At 60.7% G+C, this 23809-nt stretch overlaps 1 protein-coding gene across 1 annotated transcript in view; it reads left to right on the top strand.

Annotated features, from left to right (window-relative positions):
• The window catches only part of GBA2 (glucosylceramidase beta 2), a 69266-nt gene extending 50664 nt beyond the window's left edge, over positions 1-18602 (top strand). The window contains exons 12-17 of the mRNA XM_077816570.1: positions 1270-1421; positions 1561-1667; positions 7158-7300; positions 7525-7640; positions 16887-17078; positions 17162-18602. Coding sequence (XP_077672696.1) covers positions 1270-1421; positions 1561-1667; positions 7158-7300; positions 7525-7640; positions 16887-17078; positions 17162-17398 — 947 coding nt within the window. The 3' untranslated portion in view covers positions 17399-18602. The remainder of the gene's footprint in view (positions 1-1269; positions 1422-1560; positions 1668-7157; positions 7301-7524; positions 7641-16886; positions 17079-17161) is intronic.
• Positions 18603-23809: the final 5207 nt, after the last annotated feature.

Here is a 23809-nt window from a genome sequence, read left to right as displayed (position 1 = left end):
CAGGAGGGGTCACTGCGGGCGTGGGGGGCGCCGTGCCGTTACACGCGGGCTCACTGCGGGCGGGGGGGGGCGCCGTGCCGTTACAGGCGGGGTCACTGCGGGCGTGGGGGGGGGCGCCGTGCCGTTACAGGAGGGGTCACTGCGGGCGTGGGGGGGGGCGCCGTGCCGTTACAGGAGGGGTCACTGCGGGCGTGGGGGGGTGCCGTGCCGTTACAGGAGGGGTCACTGCGGGCGTGGGGGGGGGCGCTGTGCCGTTAGAGGAGGGGTCACTGCGGGCGTGGGGGGGGGGGGGGCGCCGTGCCGTTACAGGCGGGCTCACTGCGGGCGTGGGGGGGGCGCCGTTACAGTCGGGGTCACTGCAGGTGGGGGGGGGGGGGGGCGCCGTGCCGTTACAGGAGGGGTCACTGCGGGCGGGGGGGGCGCCATGCCGTTACAGGATGGGGTCACTGCAGGTGTGGGGGGGGGGCGCCGTGCCGTTACAGGAGGGGTCACTGCAGGTGTGGGGGGGGGCGCCGTGCCGTTACAGGAGGGGTCACTGCGGGCGGGGGGGGGCGCCGTGCCGTTACAGGAGGGCTCACTGCAGGTGTGGGGGGGGGCGCCGTGCCGTTACAGGAGGGGTCACTGCAGGTGTGGGGGGGGGCGCCGTGCCGTTACAGGAGGGGTCACTGCGGGCGTGGGGGGCGCCGTGCCGTTACAGGAGGGGTCACTGCAGGCGGGGGGGGGCGCCGTGCCGTTACAGGAGGGGTCACTGCGGGCGGGGGGGGGCGCCGTGCCGTTACAGGAGGGGTCACTGCGGGCGTGGGGGGGGGCGCCGTGCCGTTACAGGAGGGGTCACTGCAGGTGTGGGGGGGGCTCCGTGCCGTTACAGGAGGGGTCACTGCGGGCGTGGGGGGTGCCGTGCCGTTACAGGAGGGGTCACTGCGGGCGTGGGGGGGCGCCGTGCCGTTACAGTCGGGCTCACTGCAGGTGTGGGGGGGGGGCGCCGTGCCGTTACAGCAGGGGTCACTGCGGGCGTGGGGGGGTGCCGTGCCGTTACAGGAGGGGTCACTGCGGGCGTGGGGGGCGCCGTGCCGTTACAGTCGGGCTCACTGCAGGTGTGGGGGGGGGGCGCCGTGCCGTGCCGTTACAGGCGGGCTCACTGCGGGCGTGGGGGGACGCAGTGCCGTTACGTGGGGGGGTGGCAGGGCTGCCCCCCTGGGCAGGGCTGCCCCCCTGGGCAGGGCTGCCCCCCTGGGCAGGGCTGCTGAGAGCTGCTCTCTCCCTGCTCAGAGGACGAGCCGTGGCAGCGGGTCAACGCCTACCTGATCCACGACACGGCCGGCTGGAAGGACCTCAACCTGAAGTTCGTGCTGCAGGTCTACCGCGACTTCTCCCTGACCGGGGACGCTGCCTACCTGCGGGACATGTGGCCCGTCTGCCAGGTAGAGCCAGAGCCTCCCGCTGGGGCTGCGGCGTGGGGGGAGAGCGCGGCGCCCTGCGGCTGGGGAGAGGGGAGCAGCGCCCGGCACAGGGCTGTGTCCTGGGGGCAGTGGGGCCACGGTCTCGGTCTCTCTTCCACAGGCTGTGATGGATGCGGAGCTGAAATTCGACACGGACGACGACGGGCTGATAGAAAACTCGGGCTTTGCTGACCAGACCTATGACGCCTGGGTGGCGACTGGGGCCAGGTGAGGGGGCGGGGGGGGAGGGGGCGGCGGCTCGGGGCCAGGAGTGGGAGAGTGGCGGAGGCGAGGGGGCAGGGGCGGGGGGCGGCTCGGGGCCAGGAGTGGGAGAGTGGCGGAGGCGAGGGGGCAGGGGCGGGGGGCGGCTCGGGGCCAGGAGTGGTAGAGTGGCGGAGGCGAGGGGGGCAGGGGCGGGGGGCGGCTCGGGGCCAGGAGTGGGAGAGTGGTGGAGGCGAGGGGGCAGGGGCGGGGGGCGGCTCGGGGCCAGGAGTGGGAGAGTGGTGGAGGCGAGGGGGCAGGGGCAGGGCAGGGGCAGGGGGCGGCTAGAGGCCAGGAGTGGGAGAGTGGCGGGGGGCGGGGGGCGGCTCGGGGCCAGGAGTGGGAGAGTGGTGGAGGCGAGGGGGCAGGGGCAGGGCAGGGGCAGGGGGCGGCTAGAGGCCAGGAGTGGGAGAGTGGCGGGGGCGGGGGGCGGCTCGGGGCCAGGAGTGGGAGAGTGGCGGAGGCGAGGGGGCAGGGGCGGGGGGCGGCTCGGGGCCAGGAGTGGGAGAGTGGTGGAGGCGAGGGGGCAGGGGCAGGGCAGGGGCAGGGGGCGGCTAGAGGCCAGGAGTGGGAGAGTGGCGGAGGCGAGGGGGCAGGGGCAGGGCAGGGGCGGGAGGCGGCTCGGGGCCAGGAGTGGGAGAGTGGCGGGGGCGGGGGGGCGGCTCGGGGCCAGGAGTGGGAGAGTGGCGGAGGCGAGGGGGCAGGGGCGGGGGGCGGCTCGGGGCCAGGAGTGGGAGAGTGGTGGAGATGAGGGGGCAGGGGCAGGGCAGGGGCAGGGGGCGGCTAGAGGCCAGGAGTGGGAGAGTGGCGGGGGCGGGGGGCGGCTCGGGGCCAGGAGTGGGAGAGTGGCGGGGGCGGGGGGCGGCTCGGGGCCAGGAGTGGGAGAGTGGCGGGGGCGAGGGGGCAGGGGCAGGGCAGGGGCAGGGGGCGGCTCGGGGCCAGGAGTGGGAGAGTGGCGGGGGCGGGGGGCGGCTCGGGGCCAGGAGTGGGAGAGTGGCGGAGGCGAGGGGGCAGGGGCGGGGGGCGGCTCGGGGCAGGAGTGGGAGAGTGGCGGGGGCGGGGGGGCGGCTCGGGGCCAGGAGTGGGAGAGTGGCGGAGGCGAGGGGGCAGGGGCGGGGGGCGGCTCGGGGCCAGGAGTGGGAGAGTGGCGGGGGCGGGGGGCGGCTCGGGGCCAGGAGTGGGAGAGTGGCGGGGGCGAGGGGGCAGGGGCAGGGCGGGGGCGGGGGGCGGCTCGGGGCCAGGAGTGGGAGAGTGGCGGGGGCAGGGGGCGGCTAGAGGCCAGGAGTGGGAGAGTGGCGGAGGCGAGGGGGCAGGGGCAGGGCAGGGGTGGGGGGCGGCTCGGGGCCAGGAGTGGGAGAGTGGCGGGGGGCGGGGGGCGGCTCGGGGCCAGGAGTGGGAGAGTGGCGGGGGCGGGGGGCGGCTCGGGGCCAGGAGTGGGAGAGTGGCGGGGGGCGGGGGGCGGCTCGGGGCCAGGAGTGGGAGAGTGGCGGGGGCAGGGGGCGGCTAGAGGCCAGGAGTGGGAGAGTGGCGGGGGCTGGGGGCGGCTCGGGGCCAGGAGTGGGAGAGTGGCGGGGGCGGGGGGCGGCTCGGGGCCAGGAGTGGGAGAGTGGCGGGGGCAGGGGGGCGGCTAGAGGCCAGGAGTGGGAGAGTGGCGGAGGCGAGGGGGCAGGGGCAGGGCAGGGGCGGGGGGCGGCTCGGGGCCAGGAGTGGGAGAGTGGCGGAGGCGAGGGGGCAGAGGCGGGGGGCAGCTCGGGGCTAGGAGTGGGAGAGTGGCGGGGGCGGGGGGCGGCTCGGGGCCAGGAGTGGGAGAGTGGCAGGGGCGGGGGGCGGCTCCGGGCCAGGAGTGGGAGAGTGGCGGGGGCGGGGGGCGGCTCGGGGCCAGGAGTGGGAGAGTGGCGGGGGCAGGGGGCGGCTAGAGGCCAGGAGTGGGAGAGTGGCGGGGGCAGGGGGCGGCTCGGGGCCAGGAGTGGGAGAGTGGTGGAGGCGAGGGGGCAGGGGCAGGGCAGGGGCAGGGGGCGGCTAGAGGCCAGGAGTGGGAGAGTGGCGGGGGCGGGGGGCGGCTCGGGGCCAGGAGTGGGAGAGTGGTGGAGGCGAGGGGGCAGGGGCAGGGCAGGGGCAGGGGGCGGCTAGAGGCCAGGAGTGGGAGAGTGGCGGGGGCGGGGGGGCGGCTCGGGGCCAGGAGTGGGAGAGTGGCGGAGGCGAGGGGGCAGGGGCGGGGGGCGGCTCGGGGCCAGGAGTGGGAGAGTGGTGGAGGCGAGGGGGCAGGGGCAGGGCAGGGGCAGGGGGCGGCTAGAGGCCAGGAGTGGGAGAGTGGCGGAGGCGAGGGGGCAGGGGCAGGGCAGGGGCGGGAGGCGGCTCGGGGCCAGGAGTGGGAGAGTGGCGGGGGCGGGGGGCGGCTCGGGGCCAGGAGTGGGAGAGTGGCGGAGGCGAGGGGGCAGGGGCGGGGGGCGGCTCGGGGCCAGGAGTGGGAGAGTGGTGGAGATGAGGGGGCAGGGGCAGGGCAGGGGCAGGGGGCGGCTAGAGGCCAGGAGTGGGAGAGTGGCGGGGGGCGGGGGGCGGCTCGGGGCCAGGAGTGGGAGAGTGGCGGGGGCGGGGGGCGGCTCGGGGCCAGGAGTGGGAGAGTGGCGGGGGCGAGGGGGCAGGGGCAGGGCAGGGGCAGGGGGCGGCTCGGGGCCAGGAGTGGGAGAGTGGCGGGGGCGGGGGGCGGCTCGGGGCCAGGAGTGGGAGAGTGGCGGAGGCGAGGGGGCAGGGGCGGGGGGCGGCTCGGGGCAGGAGTGGGAGAGTGGCGGGGGCGGGGGGCGGCTCGGGGCCAGGAGTGGGAGAGTGGCGGAGGCGAGGGGGGCAGGGGCGGGGGGCGGCTCGGGGCCAGGAGTGGGAGAGTGGCGGGGGCGGGGGGCGGCTCGGGGCCAGGAGTGGGAGAGTGGCGGGGGCGAGGGGGCAGGGGTAGGGCGGGGGCGGGGGGCGGCTCGGGGCCAGGAGTGGGAGAGTGGCGGGGGCAGGGGGCGGCTAGAGGCCAGGAGTGGGAGAGTGGCGGAGGCGAGGGGGCAGGGGCAGGGCAGGGGTGGGGGGCGGCTCGGGGCCAGGAGTGGGAGAGTGGCGGGGGCGGGGGGCGGCTCGGGGCCAGGAGTGGGAGAGTGGCGGGGGCGGGGGGGCGGCTCGGGGCCAGGAGTGGGAGAGTGGCGGGGGCGGGGGGCGGCTCGGGGCCAGGAGTGGGAGAGTGGCGGGGGCAGGGGGCGGCTAGAGGCCAGGAGTGGGAGAGTGGCGGGGGCTGGGGGCGGCTCGGGGCCAGGAGTGGGAGAGTGGCGGGGGGCGGGGGGCGGCTCGGGGCCAGGAGTGGGAGAGTGGCGGGGGCAGGGGGCGGCTAGAGGCCAGGAGTGGGAGAGTGGCGGAGGCGAGGGGGCAGGGGCAGGGCAGGGGCGGGGGGCGGCTCGGGGCCAGGAGTGGGAGAGTGGCGGAGGCGAGGGGGCAGAGGCGGGGGGCAGCTCGGGGCCAGGAGTGGGAGAGTGGCAGGGGCGGGGGGCGGCTCCGGGCCAGGAGTGGGAGAGTGGCGGGGGCGGGGGGCGGCTCGGGGCCAGGAGTGGGAGAGTGGCGGGGGCAGGGGGCGGCTAGAGGCCAGGAGTGGGAGAGTGGCGGGGGCAGGGGGCGGCTAGAGGCCAGGAGTGGGAGAGTGGCGGGGGCGAGGGGGGCAGGGGCAGGGCAGGGGCAGGGGGCGGCTAGGGGCCAGGAGTGGGAGAGTGGCGGGGGCGGGGGGTGGCTCGGGGCCAGGAGTGGGAGAGTGGCGGAGGCGAGGGGGCAGGGGCAGGGCAGGGGCGGGGGGCGGCTCGGGGCCAGGAGTGGGAGAGTGGCGGGGGGCGAGGGGGCAGGGGCAGGGCCGGGGAGTTGGTGGCTGCTGGGTCCTGATGCAGCGCGGGGCGGGGCGGGGCGGGGCGGGGCTGGGGTCACCCGGCGTTTTCAGCCCTGTTGGAGCACGTGACGGCTCCTGGAGAGCTGCAGCAGGGCGAGTGGCTCCCTTTGGGGGCTGGCTCCGTCTGCACCCGCCGTGCCGGGCTCCCCGGGGCCCCGAGGGCAGCACTTTGCCCGAACCACGGCCCAGGACAGCCTGGGTGGGCCCGGGCAGGTGCCTGCCCCAGGGCGCGTGGTGTCACTCAGCGCCGGGGAGTCATTGCCGGTACTGCCCGGAGCAGCCGATCGGGGCCCGGGGCCTTTGTGCCACGTGCCTGCTGCTGGCTCCTCACAACCTGACAATACGGCCAGCAAGAGCTGGCTGGCGGCCCGGCCCCCCTGCTGACGGCCCGGCCCCCCTGCTGACGGCCCGGCCCCCTCTGCCCGGCCCCCCTGCTGACAGCCCGGCCCCTCTGCCCGGCCCCCCTGCTGACGGCCCGGCCCCTCTGCTGACGGCCCGGCCCCTCTGCTGACGGCCCGGCCCCCCTGCTGACGGCCCGGCCCCTCTGCCCGGCCCCCCCTGCTGACGGCCCGGCCCCCCTGCTGACGGCCCGGCCCCCCTGCTGACGGCCCGGCCCCTCTGCTGACGGCCCGGCCCCCCTGCTGACGGCCCGGCCCCGCTGCTGATGGCCCGGCCCCGCTGCTGACGGCCCGGCCCCGCTGCTGACGGCCCGGCCCCTCTGCTGGCGACTCGGCCCCCCTGCTGACGGCCCGGCCCCCCTGCTGGCGGCCCGGCCCCCCTGCTGGCGGCCCGGCCCCCCTGCTGACGGCCCGGCCCCTCTGCCCGGCCCCCCTGCTGACGGCCCGGCCCCTCTGCCCGGCCCCCCTGCTGACGGCCCGGCCCCCCCTGCTGACGGCCCGGCCCCCCTGCTGACGGCCCGGCCCCTCTGCCCGGCCCCCCTGCTGACGGCCCGGCCCCTCTGCCCGGCCCCCCTGCTGACGGCCCGGCCCCCCTGCTGACGGCCCGGCCCCCCTGCTGACGGCCCGGCCCCTCTGCTGACAGCCCGGCCCCTCTGCGAGTCTCTCTTCTGGCCGTGCCGGCTGGGGGTGTCGCTGGTCGGTGGCCGCTCCAGAGCCCTGCTTTGCCAGCTGAGGCAGCCCTGGCTTGTGTCCCCTCCTGCCTTTGCTCACTGGGTGACCAGGGTTAGCCGGCTACCTGCCTGGCGCGGTGCTCAGTGCGGAGCAAGCCCCGGCGTTTCCGGGGGTGTGGCGGGGTGCCTGCCGGGGTCTCTGTGCCTGGCAGCACGGGGCTGCTGCTGCTCCAGCTCCCATGGGGCTGAAAGGACAGGTCAGGGGGCTGCACTCTCGGGGCTGCACCGCCCCCCCAGGTAGGGGTGGGGGCAAGGGCTGTGAGGCTCGGGGACGGCAGGGTGGATGGGAAGTGCAGCCCCCGTCTCTGTCTAGGGCCCTGGAATGTGCCCGTCATGGTGGCGCCAGGGCTGTGAGGCCGACGTGGCGGATATGTCGGCATGGCGGCAGCGGCTCGTGCCCAAACCCGTCTCCTTTGCTTTGCAGCGCGTACTGCGGCAGCCTGTGGCTGGCAGCCGTCTGTGTGATGTGCAAGGTGGCTGGGATTGTGGGTGACGACGAGGTCCTACAGAAATACAGCGCCATCCGAAGGAAGGGCACAGAGGCGTTTGAGCGGCTGCTGTGGAATGGTGCGTATGGGCAGGCTGCCTGGGCTCCGGCTGTCCCCACGAGGGGTGCTGCGCTGACCCACCCTCAGCCCGGGGTGCGGGCTCCTGCTCCAGGACACTGGGTGTCTGCCTCGGGCAGCGAGTGACTCCCGCCCTGTGGGGCGCCGTGCGGTGTGAGAGGAGGAGCTGCCGGTGTCAGGGGCGGGGGTGTGACTGTCTAGCTGACTCTCTCGTCCCCACTGCAGGGAAATACTACAATTACGACAGCAGCGGGGGCCCCTTCTCCAGCACCGTCATGTCCGACCAGTGTGCCGGGCAGTGGTTCCTCCGGGCCAGCGGCCTGGACCACGGCGAGTTCCAGGTGAGAGAAGGTTTGTCCCAGGGTGGGGGGTGGTAGGTTGAGAAGGCAAATCTACAGATGGCACAAGGATTAGGGGAGTGGCAATTGATGGGGACGGGGCAGCCATACAGAGCAATCTGGATGGCGTGGGAAGCTGGGCCCATTCAAACACAATGGGACAAATGCAAAGTCAAACTGTCATACTGTCTGGGGGACTTAGGAGCGTGGGCACCTTACTCAGGGCAGAGTGCCAGAAATAGGGCATAAAACCTCAGACTGGCTGTGAGCACTGTCCTTAGATTTCACCAGCCAAGCAACAAGTGCAAAGCCCTGAGGCCCTGAAGCCAAATCAAGGAGTCATAGAACCATAGGGACTTTGAGAGATCTCTAGTCCAGTCCCCTGCACTCATGGCAGGACTAAGTATTGTCTAGACCATCCCTGACCGGTGTTTGTCCAGCCTGCTCTTAAAAATCTCCAGTGATGGAGATTCCACAACCTCCCTGGGCAATTTATTCCAGTGCTGAACCACCCTGACAGTTAGAAAATTTTTCCTAATGTCCAACCTAAACCGCCCTTGCTGCAATTTAACCCCATTGCTTCTTGTCCTGTCCTCAGAGGTTAAGAAGAACAATTTCTCTCCCTTCTCCTTGTAACAGCCTTTTATGTGCTTGAAAACTGTTATCATGTCCCCTCTCAGTCTTCTCTTCTCCGGACTAAACAAACCCAAGTTTTTCAATCTTCCCTTATGGGTCATGTTTTCTACACATTTAATCATTTTTGTTGCTCTTCTCTGGATTCTCTCCAATTTGTCCACATCTTTCCTGAAATGTGGCGCCCAGAACTGGACACAAGACTCCAGTTGAGACCTAATCAGCACAGAGTAAAGCAGAAGAATAACTTCTCGTGTCTTGCTTACAACACTCCTGCTAAGACGTCCCAGAATGAGGTTTGCTTTTCTTGCAACAGTGTTACACTGTTGACTCATATTTAGCTTGTGATCCACTATGACCTCCAGATCCCTTTCCTCAGTACTCCTTCCTAGGCAGTCATTTCCCATTCTGTGTGTGTGCAACTTAGTGTTCCTTTCTCAATGGAGTACTTTGCATTTGTCCTTATTGAATTTCATCCTATTTACTTCAGACCATTTCTCCAGTTTGTCCAGATCATTTTGAATTTTAATCCTATCCTCCAAAGCACTTGCAACCCCTCCCAGCTGGGTATCGTCTGCAGACTTTATAAGTGTACTCTTTATGCCGTTATCTAAATCACCGATGACGATATTGAACAGAACTGGATCCAGAACTGATCCCTGCGGGACCCCATTCCTTGTGTGCTTCCAGCATGAATGTGAATCACTGGTAACTACTTTCTCGGAATGGTTTTCCAACCAATTTTGCACCCACCTTATAGCAGCTCCATCTAGGTTGTATTTCCTTAGTTTGTTTATGAGAAGGTCATGCGAGACAGTATCAAAAGCTTTAGTAAAGTCAAGATATACCACGTCTACCGCTTCCCCACATCCACAAGGCTTGTTACCCCGCCAAAGAAAGCTCTCAGGTTGGTTTGACACGATTTGTTCTTGAGAAATTCATGCTGACTGTTACTTATCACCTTATTATCTTCTAGATGTTTGCGAATTGATTGCTTAATTATTTGCTCCATTATCTTTCTGGGTATAGAAGTTAAGCTGATTGGTCTGTAATTCCCTGGGTTGTCCTTATTTCCCTTTTTAGAGATGGGCACTATATTGCCCTTTTCCAGTCTTCTGGGATCTCTGCTGTCTTCCATGACTTCTCAAAGATAATCGCTAATGGCTCAGATATCTCCTCAGTCAGTTCCTTGAGTATTCTATGATGCATTTCATCAGGCCCTGGTGACTTGAAGACAGAAGAACATAAGAACAGCCGTACTGGGTCAGACCAAAGGTCCATCCAGCCCAGTATCCTGTCTACCAGCAGTGGCCAATGCCAGGTGCCCCATAGGGAGCGAACCAGCAGATTGAGGAACGTGATCGTTCCCCTCTATTCGACATTGGTGAGGCCTCATCTGGAGTACTATGTCCAGTTTGGGGCCCCACACTACCAGAAGGATGTGGAAAAATTGGAAAGCATCCAGCGGAGGGTAACAAAAATGATTAGGGGACTGGAACACGTGACTTATGGGGAGAGGCTGAGGGAACTGGGATTGTTTAGTCTGCAGAAGAGAAGAATGAGGGGGGATTTGATAGCTGCTTTCGACTCCCTGAAAGGGGGTTTCAAAGAGAATGGATCTAGACTGTTCTCTGTGGTGGCAGATGACAGAATGAGGAGTAATGGTCTCAAGTCGCAGTGGGGGGAGGTCTAGGTTGGATATTAGGAAAAAAATTTTCACTAGGAGGGTGGTGAAGCACTAGAATGCGTTACCTAGGGAGGTGGTGGAATCTCCTTCCTTAGAAGTTTTTACGGTCAGGCTTGACCAAGCCCTGGCTGGGATGATTTAGTTGGGTATTGGTCCTGCTTTGAGTATGGGGTTGGACTAGATGACCTCCTGAGGTCCCTTCCAACCCCGATATTCTATGATTCTGTGGTCTCTCTCCTGCCATCCTGTAGTGTGTGGTTGCTTGAGAGTATTTGCTTCAGTACTCCTGTTCTTTTTGTGGATACAGACTAACACGGCTGTACTCTGAAAATCACACACCACACAACAAAAACACTAACCCAGGAACCTATCCCTGCAACAAAGCATGATGCCAACTCTGTCCACATATTTATTCAAGTGACACCATCATAGGACCTATTCACAACAGCCACGCCATCAGGGGCTCGTTCACCTGCACATCTACCAATGTGATCTATGCCATCCTGTGCCAGCAATGCCCCTCTGCCATGTACATTGGCCAAACCGGACAGTCTCAAACAAATAAATGGATACAAATCTGACTTCAGGAATCAGAACATTCAAAAACCGGTAGGAGAACACTTCAACCTCTCTGGCCCCTCAGTAAAAGACTTAAGGGTAGCAATTTTGCAACAGAAAAGCTTCAAAAACAGACTCCAAGGAGAAACTGCTGAGCTTGAATTAATATGCAAACTAGATACCATGAACCTGGGTTTGAACAGAGACTGGGAGTGGCTGGGTCATTACACATATTGAATCTATTTCCCTAAAGTTAAGTATCCTCACACCTTCTTGTCCACTGTCTAAATGGGCCATCTTGATTATCACGACAAAGGTTTTTTTTCTCCTGCTGATAAAACTCATCTTAACTAATTAGCCTCTTACAGTTTGTATGGCAACTTCCTCGTTCTCTGTATGTATATATCTCTTCTTACTATATGTTCCATTCTATGCATCCAATGAAGTGGGCTGTAGCCCACGAAAGCTTATGCTCTAATAAATTTGTTAGTCTCTAAGGTTCCACATCTACGCCTGTTCTTTTTGCAGATACAGACTAACACGGCTGCTACTCTGAAACCTGTTATTAATGGACTTAACCTCCATGAATTTATCCAGTTCTCTTTTAAACCCTTTTATAGTCCTAGCCTTCACAGCCTCCTCAGGCAAGGAGTTCCACAGGTTGACTGTGCGCTGAGTGAAGAAGAACTTCCTTTTACTTGTTTTAAACCTGCTGCCCATTAATTTCATTTGGTGGCCCCTAGTTCTTATATTATGGGAACAAGTAAATAACTTTTCCTAATTCACTTTCTCCACACCACTCATGATTTTATAGACCTCTATCCTATCCCCCCTTAGTCTCCTCTTTTCCAAGCTGAAAAGTCCTAGCCTCTTTAATCTCTCCTCATATAGGACCCGTTCCAAACCCCTCATCATTTTTGATGCCCTTCTCTGAACCTTTTCTAATGCCAGTATATCTTTTTTGAGATGAGACCACACCACATCTGTATGCAGTATTCAAGATGTGGATGTACCATGGATTTACATAAGGGCAATAAGATATTCTCCGTCTTATTCTCCATCCCCTTTTTAATGATTCCTAACATCCTGTTCGCTGTTTTGATGGCCGCTGCACACTGAGTGGATGTTTGCAGAGAACTATCCACAATGACTCCAAGATCTTTCTTGAGTGGTAACAGCTAATTTAGACCACATCATTTTGTATGTATAGTTGGGATTATGTTTTGATTATGAATATGCATTACTTTGCATTTATCAACATTGAATTTCATCTGCCATTTTGTTGCCCAGTCACCCAGTTTTGAGAGATCCTTTTGTAGCTCTTCGCAGTCTGCCTGGGTGTCACGGGGTCCCCGGGCGATGCTCTGGAACTGCTCCCCACGAAGCCAGGCAGGACTCTGGGGAAGTCTCCTTTCTGTGAGCAGCCTGTCTGCAGGACACACAGCTCACCCGGCTTCCACCTTCCTGGGTCTGACCTTGGAGCATTCAGCATCCTCTGTCCCTCCGTGCACTTCCCACAGCGAGTCCGCTCAGGCGGGGCTCCTGGGGAAGCCAGAGGGTCCTGCCCCCCAACTGCGCAGTCAGACGGGACTCTCAGCCAGCCAGTAAAACAGAGGGTTTATTAGATGACAGGAACATGGTCTAAAACAGAGCTTGTAGGTACCCAGAACAGGACCCCTCAGCCGAGTCCATTTTGGGGGGCAGTGAGCCAGACAACCCCATCTGCACTTAACTCCATGTCCCAGCCAGCCCCAAACTGAAACTCCCTCCAGCCCCTCCTCCTCTGGGCTTTGTCCCTTTCCCGGGCCAGGAGGGCACCGGATTCCTTTGTTCTCCAACCCTTTAGCTCTCACCTTGCAGGGGGGAAGGGCCAGGCCATCAGCTGCCAGGAAACAGGGTGTCGGCCATTCTCTGTGTCCAGACCCCTGCACACACCTGCCCTCCAGGGCTCTGCAATGATCAAACACCCTTATCCCACCACCTAGATACTTAAGAACTGCCTAGGGGAAACTGAGGCTCCCCCACAATATTCAGAGAAAACATTAAGAACAGTCCCGCTTCATCACACTGGGACTTAACTATCTTGAGTAGTTTTGTATCATCTGAAAATTTTGCCACCTCACTGTTTACCCCTTTTTCTAGATCCTTTATGAATATGTTGAATAGGACTGATCCCAGAACAGACCTCTGGGAGACACCTCTATTTGCCTCTCTGCATTCTGAAAATTGACTGTTCATTCCATCCCTTTGTATAGAATCATAGAATGTCAGGGTTGGAAGGGACCTCAGGAGGTCATCTAGTCCAACCCCCTGCTCAAATCAGGACCAATCCCCAACTAAATCATCCCAGTCAAGTCTTTGTGAAGCCAGGCCTTAAAAACCTCTAAGGAAGGAGAGGTTTCAGAGTAGCAGCCGTGTTAGTCTGTATTCGCAAAAAGAAAAGGAGTACTTGTGGCACCTTAGAGACTAACCAATTTATTTGAGCATGAGCCTTCGTGAGCTACAGCTCACTTCATCGGATGCATAAAGTGGAAAATACAGCATCCGATGAAGTGAGCTGTAGCTCACGAAGGCTCATGCTCAAATAAATTGGTTAGTCTCTAACGTGCCACAAGTACTCCTTTTCTTTTTAAGGAAGGAGATTCGACCACCTCCCTAGGTAACGCATTCCAGTGCTTGACCACCCTCCTAATGAAAACGTTTTTCCTAATATCCAACCTAAACCTCCCCCACTGCAACTTGAGACCATTACGCCTTGTTCTGTCATCTGCTACCACTGAGAACAGTCTAGATCCATCCTCTTTGGAACCCCCTTTCAGGTAGTTGAAAGCAGCTATCAAATCCCCCCTCATTCTTCTCTTCCGCAGACTAAACAATCCCAGTTCCCTCAGCCTCTCCTCATAAGTCATGTGCCCCAGCCCCCTAATCATTTTTGTTGCCCTCCGCTGGATGCTTTCCAATTTTTCCACATCTTTCTTGTCGTGTGGGGGCCAAAACTGGACACAGTACTCCAGATGAGGCCTCACCAATATCGAATAGAGGGGAACGATCACATTCCTCGATCTGCTGGTTCACTCCCTCTGGGGCACCTGGAATTGGCCACAGTCGGTAGACAGGATACTGGGCTGGATGGACCTTTGGTCTGACCCAGTACGGCCGTTCTTATGTTCTTCTGTCTTCAAGTCACCAGGGCCTGATGAAATGCATCCTAAAATACTCAAGGAACTGACTGAGGAGATATCTGAGCCATTAGCGATTATCTTTGAGAAGTCATGGAAGATGGTAGAGATCGCAGAAGACTGGTAAAGGGCAAATATAGTGCCCACCTCTAAAAAGAGAAATAAGCACAATCCAGGGAATTACAGACCAATCAGCTTAACTTCTATACCCAGAAAGATAATGGAGCAAATAATTAAGCAATCAATTCGCAAACATCTAAAAGATAATAAGGTGATAAGTAACAGCATGAATTTCTCAAGAACAAATCGTGTCAAACCAACCTGAGAGCTTTCTTTGACAGGGTAACAAGCCTTGTGGATGTGGGGAAGCGGGTAGACGTGGTATATCTTGACTTTACTAAAGCTTTTGATACTGTCTCGCATGACCTTCTCATAAACAAACTAAGGAAATGCAACCTAGATGGAGCTGCTATAAGGTGGGTGCAAAATTGGTTGGAAAACCATTCTGAGAAAGTAGTTACCAGTGATTCACATTCATGCTGGAAGCACACAAGGAATGGGGTCCCGCAGGGATCAGTTCTGGGTCCAGTTCTGTTCAATATCGTCATCGGTGATTTAGATAATGGCATAAAGAGTACACTTATAAAGTCTGCAGACGATACCCAGCTGGGAGGGGTTGCAAGTGCTTTGGAGGATAGGATTAAAATTCAAAATGATCTGGACAAACTGGAGAAATGGTCTGAAGTAAATAGGATGAAATTCAATAAGGACAAATGCAAAGTACTCCATTGAGAAAGGAACACTAAGTTGCACACACACAGAATGGGAAATGACTGCCTAGGAAGGAGTATTGCGGAAAGGGATCTGGAGGTCATAGTGGACCACAAGCTAAATATGAGTCAACAGTGTAACACTGTTGCAAGAAAAGCAAACCTCATTCTGGGACGTCTTAGCAGGAGTGTTGTAAGCAAGACACGAGAAGTTATTCTTCTGCTTTACTCTGTGCTGATTAGGTCTCAACTGGAGTCTTGTGTCCAGTTCTGGGCACCACATTTCAGGAAAGATGTGGACAAATTGGAGAGAATCCAGAGAAGAGCAACAAAAATGATTAAATGTGTAGAAAACATGACCCATGAGGGAAGATTGAAAAACTTGGGTTTGTTTAGTTTGGAGAAGAGAAGACTGAGAGGGGACATGATAACAGTTTTCAAGCACATAAAAGGCTGTTACAAGGAGAAGGGAGAGAAATTGTTCTTCTTAACCTCTGAGGACAGGAGAAGAAGCAATGGGCTTAAATTGCAGCAAGGGCGGTTTAGGTTGGATGTTAGGAAAAACTGCCTCACTGTCAGGGTGGTTCAGCACTGGAATAAATTGCCCAGGGAGGTGGTGGGATCTCCATCGTCGGAGATTTAGAAGAGCAGTTTAGACAAACACCTGTCAGGGATGGTCTAGATCAGTGGTCACCAACCGGTCGATCCTCGAGGATCTCCCAGTCGATCGCGATCTTCGGCGGCCCAGCGGGGTTGCTGCTGAGACCGGCTCCCTGCCTGCCCCAGCCCCACACCACTCCCAGAAGTGGCCAGCGCGGCCCCAGGGCAGGGCAGGGCGGCAGGGGTCTCCCTCCGTGCACTGCTCCTGCAGCTCCCGTTGGCCGGGAATGGGGAGCTGTGGCCAATGGGAGCTGCGGGGGCTTTGCTTGCAGAGAGGGGCAGCGTGCGAAGCCACATGCTGCCCGCCCCCCGCAGGGCTGCATTGGCCCCTTCTGGGAGTGGTGTGGGGCTGGGGTAGGCAGGGAGCTGGCCCTAGCAACAGCCACGCTATGCTGCCGACCGGGAGCCACCGGAGGTAAGTGCTGCCCGGCGGGAGGCCGCATTCCAACCCCCAGCCCTGAGCCCCCTTCTGGAGCTAGTACCCCAAACCCCCTCCTGCACCCCAAGCTCCATCCCTGACCCTCCCCAGAGCCAGCACCCCAAACCCTCTCCTGCACCCCAAGCCCACCGCCTCCTGCTCCCCAACAGTGTTCCCCAGCCCTGACTCCCCTCCCAGAGCCTGAACCCCAAGCCCCACCCCTGCACCCCAAGCCCCACCCCTGACTCCCCTGCCAGAGCCAGCACCCTGTATCCCCTCCTGCACTCCAACACTCTGCCCCAGCCCAGTGAAAGTGGGGTCGGGGAGAGCGAGCAATGGGGGGGGAAGGAGGGGGGGCTTCGGGGAAGGGGCGGGCTCGGGGAAGGGGAAATCCTGGGTTGCACTTAAATTCAGAAAGTGACCTTGGGCGTGAAAAGGTTGGAGACCCCTGGTCTAGAGAATACTTAGTCCTGCCATGAGTGCAGGGGCCTGGACTGGAGACTCCCCGAGGTCCCTGCCAGTCCTAGGACGCGCTGAGCTGCGCGTGCCCTGCTGTGGCACACAAGGCTCCTGTGATGTGTTCACGGGGCAGCCACGGGCAGGAGCAGGGAGCTGCTTTTACCCCTGCGCGCAGCACTGGTGCAGCCGAGACTGGGAGCCATAGGCACTCGTTTTAAAAAGGCCTTGAACGCTGGAGAGGGGGGAAAAGCCACCCCGATGGTGTGAGGGCAGGGGGTGTGAGGGTGAGAGACTGAACGTGCGCTGTCTGGTCAGTTTACCAAAGAGAAAATGGAGCGGTGACTTGCCATGGTGCACAAGGTCAGCCTGGGGCACGATCCCGGGGACTGCTGGGCTCTGTAATCCAGGAGGGACAGGCAGGACAAGAAGCCAGAGAGTTTGAGGATTAAGGAGGGGCTGGCTGAGTGGGTAAGGCTGCCGGTCAGGGGTTGAGTCTCGCCCCTCCAGTTCAGCCAGCTGCAGAATGGGAACCTGACCCCTCAGGCTAGGGCACCCAGAGGCAGGCAGACGTGGGGCCGGCCACCTCGCTCCCCTGTGTGCCGCTGGCTCGGGAACGTTGGCGAGCCATTGGAGCAGACCTGCAGGGGCCGTGGTGGCTCGCCACCTCGCTGTCGTCACATCCAGCCTGCCGCCTCTCCACAGGGCTCAGCCCCGGGCATCTGGGTGCTTGTCCATGGCCTGTGCTGTACAGAAGGCAGATGAGGTACTGGCCCTATCTGCCTATGCTGTCTCCGAGGCCCAGCCCCTGGGGCGGTGCAGGCCGGGCCCTGGGTTCAGGGTGCGGCCCTGTGTGGCCGAGAGGCCTGATGGCGTCTCTCTCCACAGGTTTTCCCCAGGAGCCATATTGTCAGCGCGCTGAAGACAATCTTTGAGCTGAACGTCATGAGCTTTGCCAATGGGACGATGGGCGCCGTGAACGGCATGAGGCCCGATGGGAGCCTGGACACATCCAGCCTGCAGTCCAGCGAGGCCTGGGTTGGGGTTGTGTACGCTCTGGCAGCCACCATGATCCAGGAGGTGGGTGTGTGCACGGCGCCCCTTGGCACGAGCAGCCGGTGCCAGGTGACTCTGGGCCTGACTCTCTCCTCCCTCTGCTGCAGGGCCTGGTGCAGGAGGGCTTCCACACAGCGGAGGGCTGCTACCGGACCGTGTGGGAGCGGCTGGGCATGGCCTTCCAGACGCCGGAGGCCTATTGCCAAAGGAAGCTCTTCCGCTCTCTGGCCTACATGCGCCCCCTCAGCATCTGGAGCATGCAGCTGGCCCTGGAGAGCAGAGCCCGCCAGGCGCCTGCCGCCACGGAGCTGCACCCAGTGCCGGAGACCTCCCCCCAGCCGTGAGGGAAGGAACCGGGGAGCATGCGCTGGGCCCCTCTGCAGGCCAGGGACTGTGTGGAGGCCGCTTGCCCCTTTTTAAAACGTGATTTTAATTGCTGTATCTTCCCTCCTCTTTCCCTAGCCTGTCTCTCTCCCCAGTGCACACAGACGTGCCCCTGCCCCCTCAGAGCAGCAGGGCCCCATGCTTCATGCCCTAGCTGTGTCCCTCATCCCCGGGGCCCTCCTAGCCACAAGAGAGACAGTTCCCCGGGCCCAGATGCCTGAGTGGGGAGAGCAGCCCCGAGAGAATGAGGAGGAAGGAGCATCCGGGGGGGGGGGACAGTGCCCAGGATCCTTCCTCTCCCGCGTGGCTCCGGGGCTCTGCCATGCACAGGGCAAGTCCCCTCGGGAGGTGGGGAATCCCTATGGCCGGCAGGTCTCACTGCCTCCCTCAGTGCCTGTCCTGCCTGCGGCCCCACCCGGAACCGCCCGGCAGAAGGCGTGGAGGGAGGAGCACGTGGGCCTGGTGCGCACCGTGCCGGCACTTGGCGGGCACTGTCGGGGCGGGCGTGTGCCCCGGCTGCTGGGGTGCAGATTTCACCTGCCCTTGCTGGCTCAGCTGTCACCTTACGCGGTGCATTTTGTCGCCATCTGTAATCGCTGCACCTGCATGTGGGGCGTGGCAGAGCAGCATCCACTGCAGGGCACAGACCATCCGTGGGCGAGGGCCTGGTACCTGCTGAGCCCTCGCTGCAGGGAGAAGCCCCTGGGAAGCTTGGCAGCAGTTATGCTCCCCCTGCCCCCCCATCTCCCCCCCTTTCAGCAGCACGGCCCATGGGAGAGGCGCAGGGAGAGTTGAAGACGTGGGCACTGCTGTGAGGGAGGGCACCATTGCCCTTCCCTGGCCCGAGGGGCTGCCCAGCTGGGCTGGGTCCCTTCAGGGTGCCTAGTCCAGGCAGGGGCCATTGGTAACCCGTGGCAAGAGCAGTTCCCCAGCATGATCCACCCCAGGCCTGGGGACCGCTGCCTGGCCTCCGACAATCCTCATCCCAAATGAACTCTTCTTGGACGGGCGGTGTCTGTCCCTGGCACTGCAGCACCCCCACCCCTGCAGGGCCACTGCACACCATCACAGCTGGCACTGGACCATGGGGCTCAAGGGAGCTGTTTTTAAATGCTGAATAATTTTAATTTAAAATCATCATAATAAAATATCATCTGCCTGTGGGCCTGTCCCTCTGCCTGCGGCTGTAGCCCAGTGACCCTGGCTCCTGCAGGGCTGCTGCGTTCCACCCGTGCTCCCAGAAACTCTTCCCGCTCCTCTGGCCAGCAGCTGCAGTGGCCTCCAGGCCTGTCTGCGGCCTGGCAGCCAGTCGTTCCTGTCTTGCGTCGACTGCTGAGTCTGTCTGTGTCTATCACCGCAACACCCAGCGTGGCTCAAACGGCCACGACCTCCCAGTCTCCACCTGGAGACGTTCCCCGCCCTGCCCTGCAGGCTGCCCCAGCCAGCGCACGGGGCGTGGGCTGAAGCAGTCTGCGGGTATCAGCGCTGCCAGGGAATCGGCATGGGATCTAGGGTGAGCTCCTTGGCAGCGGGCGTCCCCCCGCTGTGAGCACCCAGCTGGAGAGGCCTGTGCCGGCCGAGTACTCGGCGGTATTACATCCCAGCCACAGCCCTGGAGTTGCCCTGGGGGAAACCAGCTTGGCGTGTGGTCCCCAGCCTTCAATGCCCTGCAGCCGCAGGCTGATGCGAAGCTCTGTCCCAGGCTAGTACCCCAGCCCCTCTCACGCTGGGATTGTCCCACCTTCCCCTGCTGGGTTTGCACGTGCGCCTTGTACGCTCACAGCTGGCTGCCAAGGGGGCTGAGCACCCACAGACCCCCAAAGTCCCTGGGTGCTGCCGGCACGCGGCACCAGTACCCCAGGCTCCGTGCTCGGGCTGCTGGGCCAGGTGCGGCAGCTTCCTACTCAGCACCTCGACGGGGCTCACGACGTCCCGCGGCTGGAAGTTGCAGCCGGACCAATTCAGACTGGCGACAAGGCCTGAATGTTCACCAGGAGGGTGGCTGGTCCTGGAACCGGTTGCCAAGGGATGCGGGGGGTTCTCTGTCAGCTGAGATGTGTGTCTGGAAGCTCAGCGCTGGCTCAGGCGGGAGTTAATTCAGGGCAGTCGTGTGCGCTGTGCAGGGGGACAGACTGGATCACAGGAGTCCCTTGCAGCCTTAGAGTCTGTGAATCTGTGAACTCGTCACTTACACGTTTGGGGGCAGGAGGGTAGATGAGTTTGTTCCAGGGAGCTGGTTTTCGATGGCACATGGGAGCCTGGATTTTTATAAGAACATAAACACTGCCACACCGGGTCAGACCCAAGGTGCATCGAGCCCAGTCTCCTGTCTCCCCACAGCGGCCAGCGCCAGGTGCCCAGAGGGAATGCACAGAACAGGGAATCACCCAGTCACCCAGCCCCTGTCGCCCGTTCCCAGCAACACTGTCCCTGCCCACCCTGGCGAACAGCCATTGATGGGCCTGTCCTCCATAGAATCTAACTCGTTCTTTTTTGAACCCTGTTATAGTCTTGGCCTTCACAACAGCCTGACTGGCTGGTCTCTTCCCTACTCCGTGCTCCTCCCTCCTGCCCTTAGTGCCCAGCGGCTTTGCTGACAGTGGGCGCTCTCTTCCCTGAGCCTCGTCAGCCCCTTCAGAAAACCAGCTGCTCCGGGTGTAGTGTGGCACCAGACAGGAGCTGTCCCAGCTTGGGGAGCTGCAGTGGCTCAGAGTGTGGGTACCAACCACAGGGCAGACTGAAGAAACGGGCACAAACCCTAAACTGGCTGTGACCTCTATAGACTTCACCAACCAAGTAGCAAGTGTGAACTCCTCAGGCACTACGTCAGCCTAAGCATGGAGTCACAGACAGCCCTCTGCAGCACTCGGGTCTGCCTTGCCACCCAGGAGAGCCTGCCTTTGCGATAGATGGTCCCTTACGCCAAAACTCAACAATATTCAGGTTACTCCCAATCTCAAAGGACCAGGCACCCCAGGTCAATTGCACCCTAGATCTTACTCCAAAGACGCTTGTAGCCAGCCCTATACTAAATGAACTAAAGAGCTAGTAACTAAGAAAGAGAAATAGAGTTATTTGCAAGGTTAAAGCAGGTAAACAAAGACACACGAGTTACAATCTCTAGGTTCTAAAAGATGAAAGGAGCTGCTGTAATGAGCAAGCTCTGTGTCCTGTGGGGCTAGCCCAGGCCAAGCACTGGGGATCTTTTGCTTATGCTTGGTGATCCTGGCCCCCCAGAGTCCAAACACCATCAAAGACACAATTCCTTCTCGTCAGGGATTATCCCCAGAGTTCAGGCTGGTGGGATGAGTCCACCTACACGTCTCCTCTTCGTGGGAGTGGGGGAGCAATTAGCAAAGTCTTAGTTCTTGGATGTTTCACAGTGGCTCATTGATTTCAATGGGCCTTCTTGGTGGGCAGAGCTACCACTGTAGGAAGCCAGCACTTTACACTAATTAATGCTTCTTTCCTGTTGGATGAGTCACACAGTTACAGAGCTTTACAGGCAAACCCTCAGTATAACATGGGGTACGGACGTTGTCTGTGAGATTACTACGTGCAGTATCCCACAAGCATTTCATCAAGTCTAAGCACTAAATATTCTTATCAACTTCACATCTGTTTTAACAACACGAACACACAGGTGAGCCAGACTGGTTTCCAGCTGGGTATCAGTCAGTGTTCATCTGAGAGCCTAAGGGCCTTGGCGTGAGCTGGCAGCTAGCCCTAGGTAGGTTTATGCAGCATCTGGGCACCCTGGTATTTCCACTCCTAAGTTGCCATGTTACCAAGTCCCAATTGTGAGAAAACGAGCTCTTGCTCTAAGTAGCTGGAACACAAAAGGCTCCTCGTCCTCGGGCTCCGAATGGAGCCCCCAGTCCTGACGTGAGTTTGAATATCTGGCCGTGCGGGGAGCTGCTGGAGCACGGCCTGTCGTTCAGCCTTGTGATCCAGCCTTGTCATCTGCCTTGTAGGTAGTGATCAATGGCTTCATGTCTAGTTGGCAGCCAGTATCAAGCGGAGTGCCCCAAGGGTCACTCCTGGGGCTGGTTTTGTTCAATATCTTCATTAATGATCTGGAGGGTGGTGTGGATTGCACCCTCAGCAAGTTTGCAGATGACACTAAACTGGGAGGAGAGGTAGATACGCTGGACGGTAGGGATAGGATACAGAGGGACCTAGACAAATTAGCGGATTGGGCCAAAAGAAATCTGATGAGGTTCAACAAGGACAAGTGCAGAGTCCTGCACTTAGGATGGAAGAATCCCATGCACAGCTACAGACTAGGGACCGAATGGCTCGGCAGCAGTTCTGCAGAAAAGGACCTAGGGGTTACAGTGAACAAGAAGCTGGATATCAGTCAACAGTGTGCCCTTGTTGCCAAGAAGGCTAACGGCATTTTGGGATGAATAACTAGGGGCATTGCCAGCAGATCGAGGGACGTGATCGTCCCCCTCTATTCGACATTAGTGAGGCCTCATCTGGAGTACTGTGTCCAGTTTTGGGCCCCACACTACAAGAAGGATGTGGAAAAATTGGGAAGAGTCCAGCGGAGGGCAACAAAAGTGATTAGGGGACTGGAACACATGACTTATGAGGAGAGGCTGAGGGAACTGGGATTGTTTAGTCTGCAGAAGAGAAGAATGAGGGGGGATTTGATAGCTGCTTTCAACTACCTGAGAGGTGGTTCCAGAGAGGATGGTTCTAGACTAATCTCAGTGGTAGAAGAGGACAGGACAAGGAGTAATGGTCCCAAGTTGCAGTGGGGGAGGTTTAGGTTGTATATTAGGAAAAACTTTTTCACTAGGAGGGTGGTGAAGCACTGGAATGGGTTACCTAGGGAGGTGGTGGAATCTCCATCCTTAGAGGTTTTTAAGGCCCGACTTGACAAAGCCCTGGCTGGGACGATTTAGTTGGGGATTGGTCCTGCTTTGAGCAGGGGTTTGGACTAGATGACCTCCTGAGGTCCCTTCCCACCCTGATAGTCTACAATCTAGTGTGAGGCTGAAATACAGGGGCCTTGGACTCTACTGGAATATGACTATGATTAACGGTAGCCGTCTGAGGGCGTCCAGGACGTTCTCCTCCCAGGGTTCATCCACCCTGCTCCAATCCGGACTCTCCCGTGAGGTTAATTAGCCTGATGCACAGACACAGAGACCCCCTTCGGTGCGAGCATCAGCAAAGTCCTGCAAGAGCCTCGAGCCAAGACTCGTGTCCCTTGAGCAGTGCCATTGGACCCCGTGAAAGTCCGGCGGGAGCCTGAGCAGTCAGGCCACACCTCACCCTGGAAACATGGGGAACGTGCATTGGTCTCGGCATGGCATCCCGGCCTGGGCCTGCTGTCCGCTGCAGCCAGCAGGAGGATTCACCTCGTCATCCGCCTGTGTACCAGCCCTCAAATGCAGCGTGACGAGTACAGGCCTTGCAAGGCCTCCCAGCGAGTGAAGCTGGGATGTGCCCTCAGCCTGACCCCCCAACACATCCTGCCCCTCCCGGTTTAGCCCCCGTCACACTCCCAGGGCTAGCTGCGGCTCTGCTCCCGTGCCGCGCTCGCCAAGAGCCTCTTCCCTGACCCGTCTTGCGGGCGCAGCAGTGAGTTCAGGAGAGAGTCGCCCGGCGGGAGAGCTGTTGCAATGAGACAAGAACGGTTTTCAGGGCTGGGCCTGTGGACACAGCCCTGCCTGCCACGGAGCCTGGCCTGCACGGGTGGACTGGCCCCATCCCAACAGCAGCCGCGAGGAGGCTCTTGTGGCAGCGGGAAGCAGAGCAGGGAGGAGCTGGGGATAAGCTGCTGCTGAGTCTGGGGGCCTGCACCCAGCAGCAGAAATTCCCCACCTGCTGCTGCACCACTGCCCTGGGTACGGCAGCAGCTTGTCTCCAGCCCCGCTCCCCGGCCTCCCTCTGCCCTGGGGCCCTGAGCAGCGCGGGGGGGAGAATCAAAAGAAATAAATCGTTTTAGCTGTTTGGACAATTAATGCTTTCTTTTAAAAAGCTCAGCGTCTTGTAACGATTGGATAATTTCTGTATTTCTGTAGCTGAGCGTAGTTATGTGAAGGACGTTGAGTGATTCAGACTGTTTTTGAAAGGCTTTCAGGGGCAGAGCATTGATTACTTACAATACTCTGTAGGGCTATAAATATAATCACTGCACCGAGCTACAGAGAGCCCTGCCCGGGTGAGAGTTTTCCTGCATTTAGCAAGGTGGCTGGTCACGTGGCCGCGATCTTTGCAGCTCCCACAAATATTGACAAGTAACGGGAAACCTGGCTCCATGGGGGGTGTTTTGTGTTACTGGGCTGTTCCTTGTTTATTCTCCAGCCCCCGTACGGGTGAGGAGTGTGGGGGGGTGAAACTCGGAGACAGCAGCA

Source organism: Eretmochelys imbricata, chromosome 5 (assembly GCF_965152235.1).
Source record: "Eretmochelys imbricata isolate rEreImb1 chromosome 5, rEreImb1.hap1, whole genome shotgun sequence".
NCBI lineage: Eukaryota > Metazoa > Chordata > Testudines > Cheloniidae > Eretmochelys > Eretmochelys imbricata.
The sequence above is the reverse complement of the archived record's forward strand: the minus strand, read 5'-3'. Positions and strand labels throughout refer to the sequence as shown.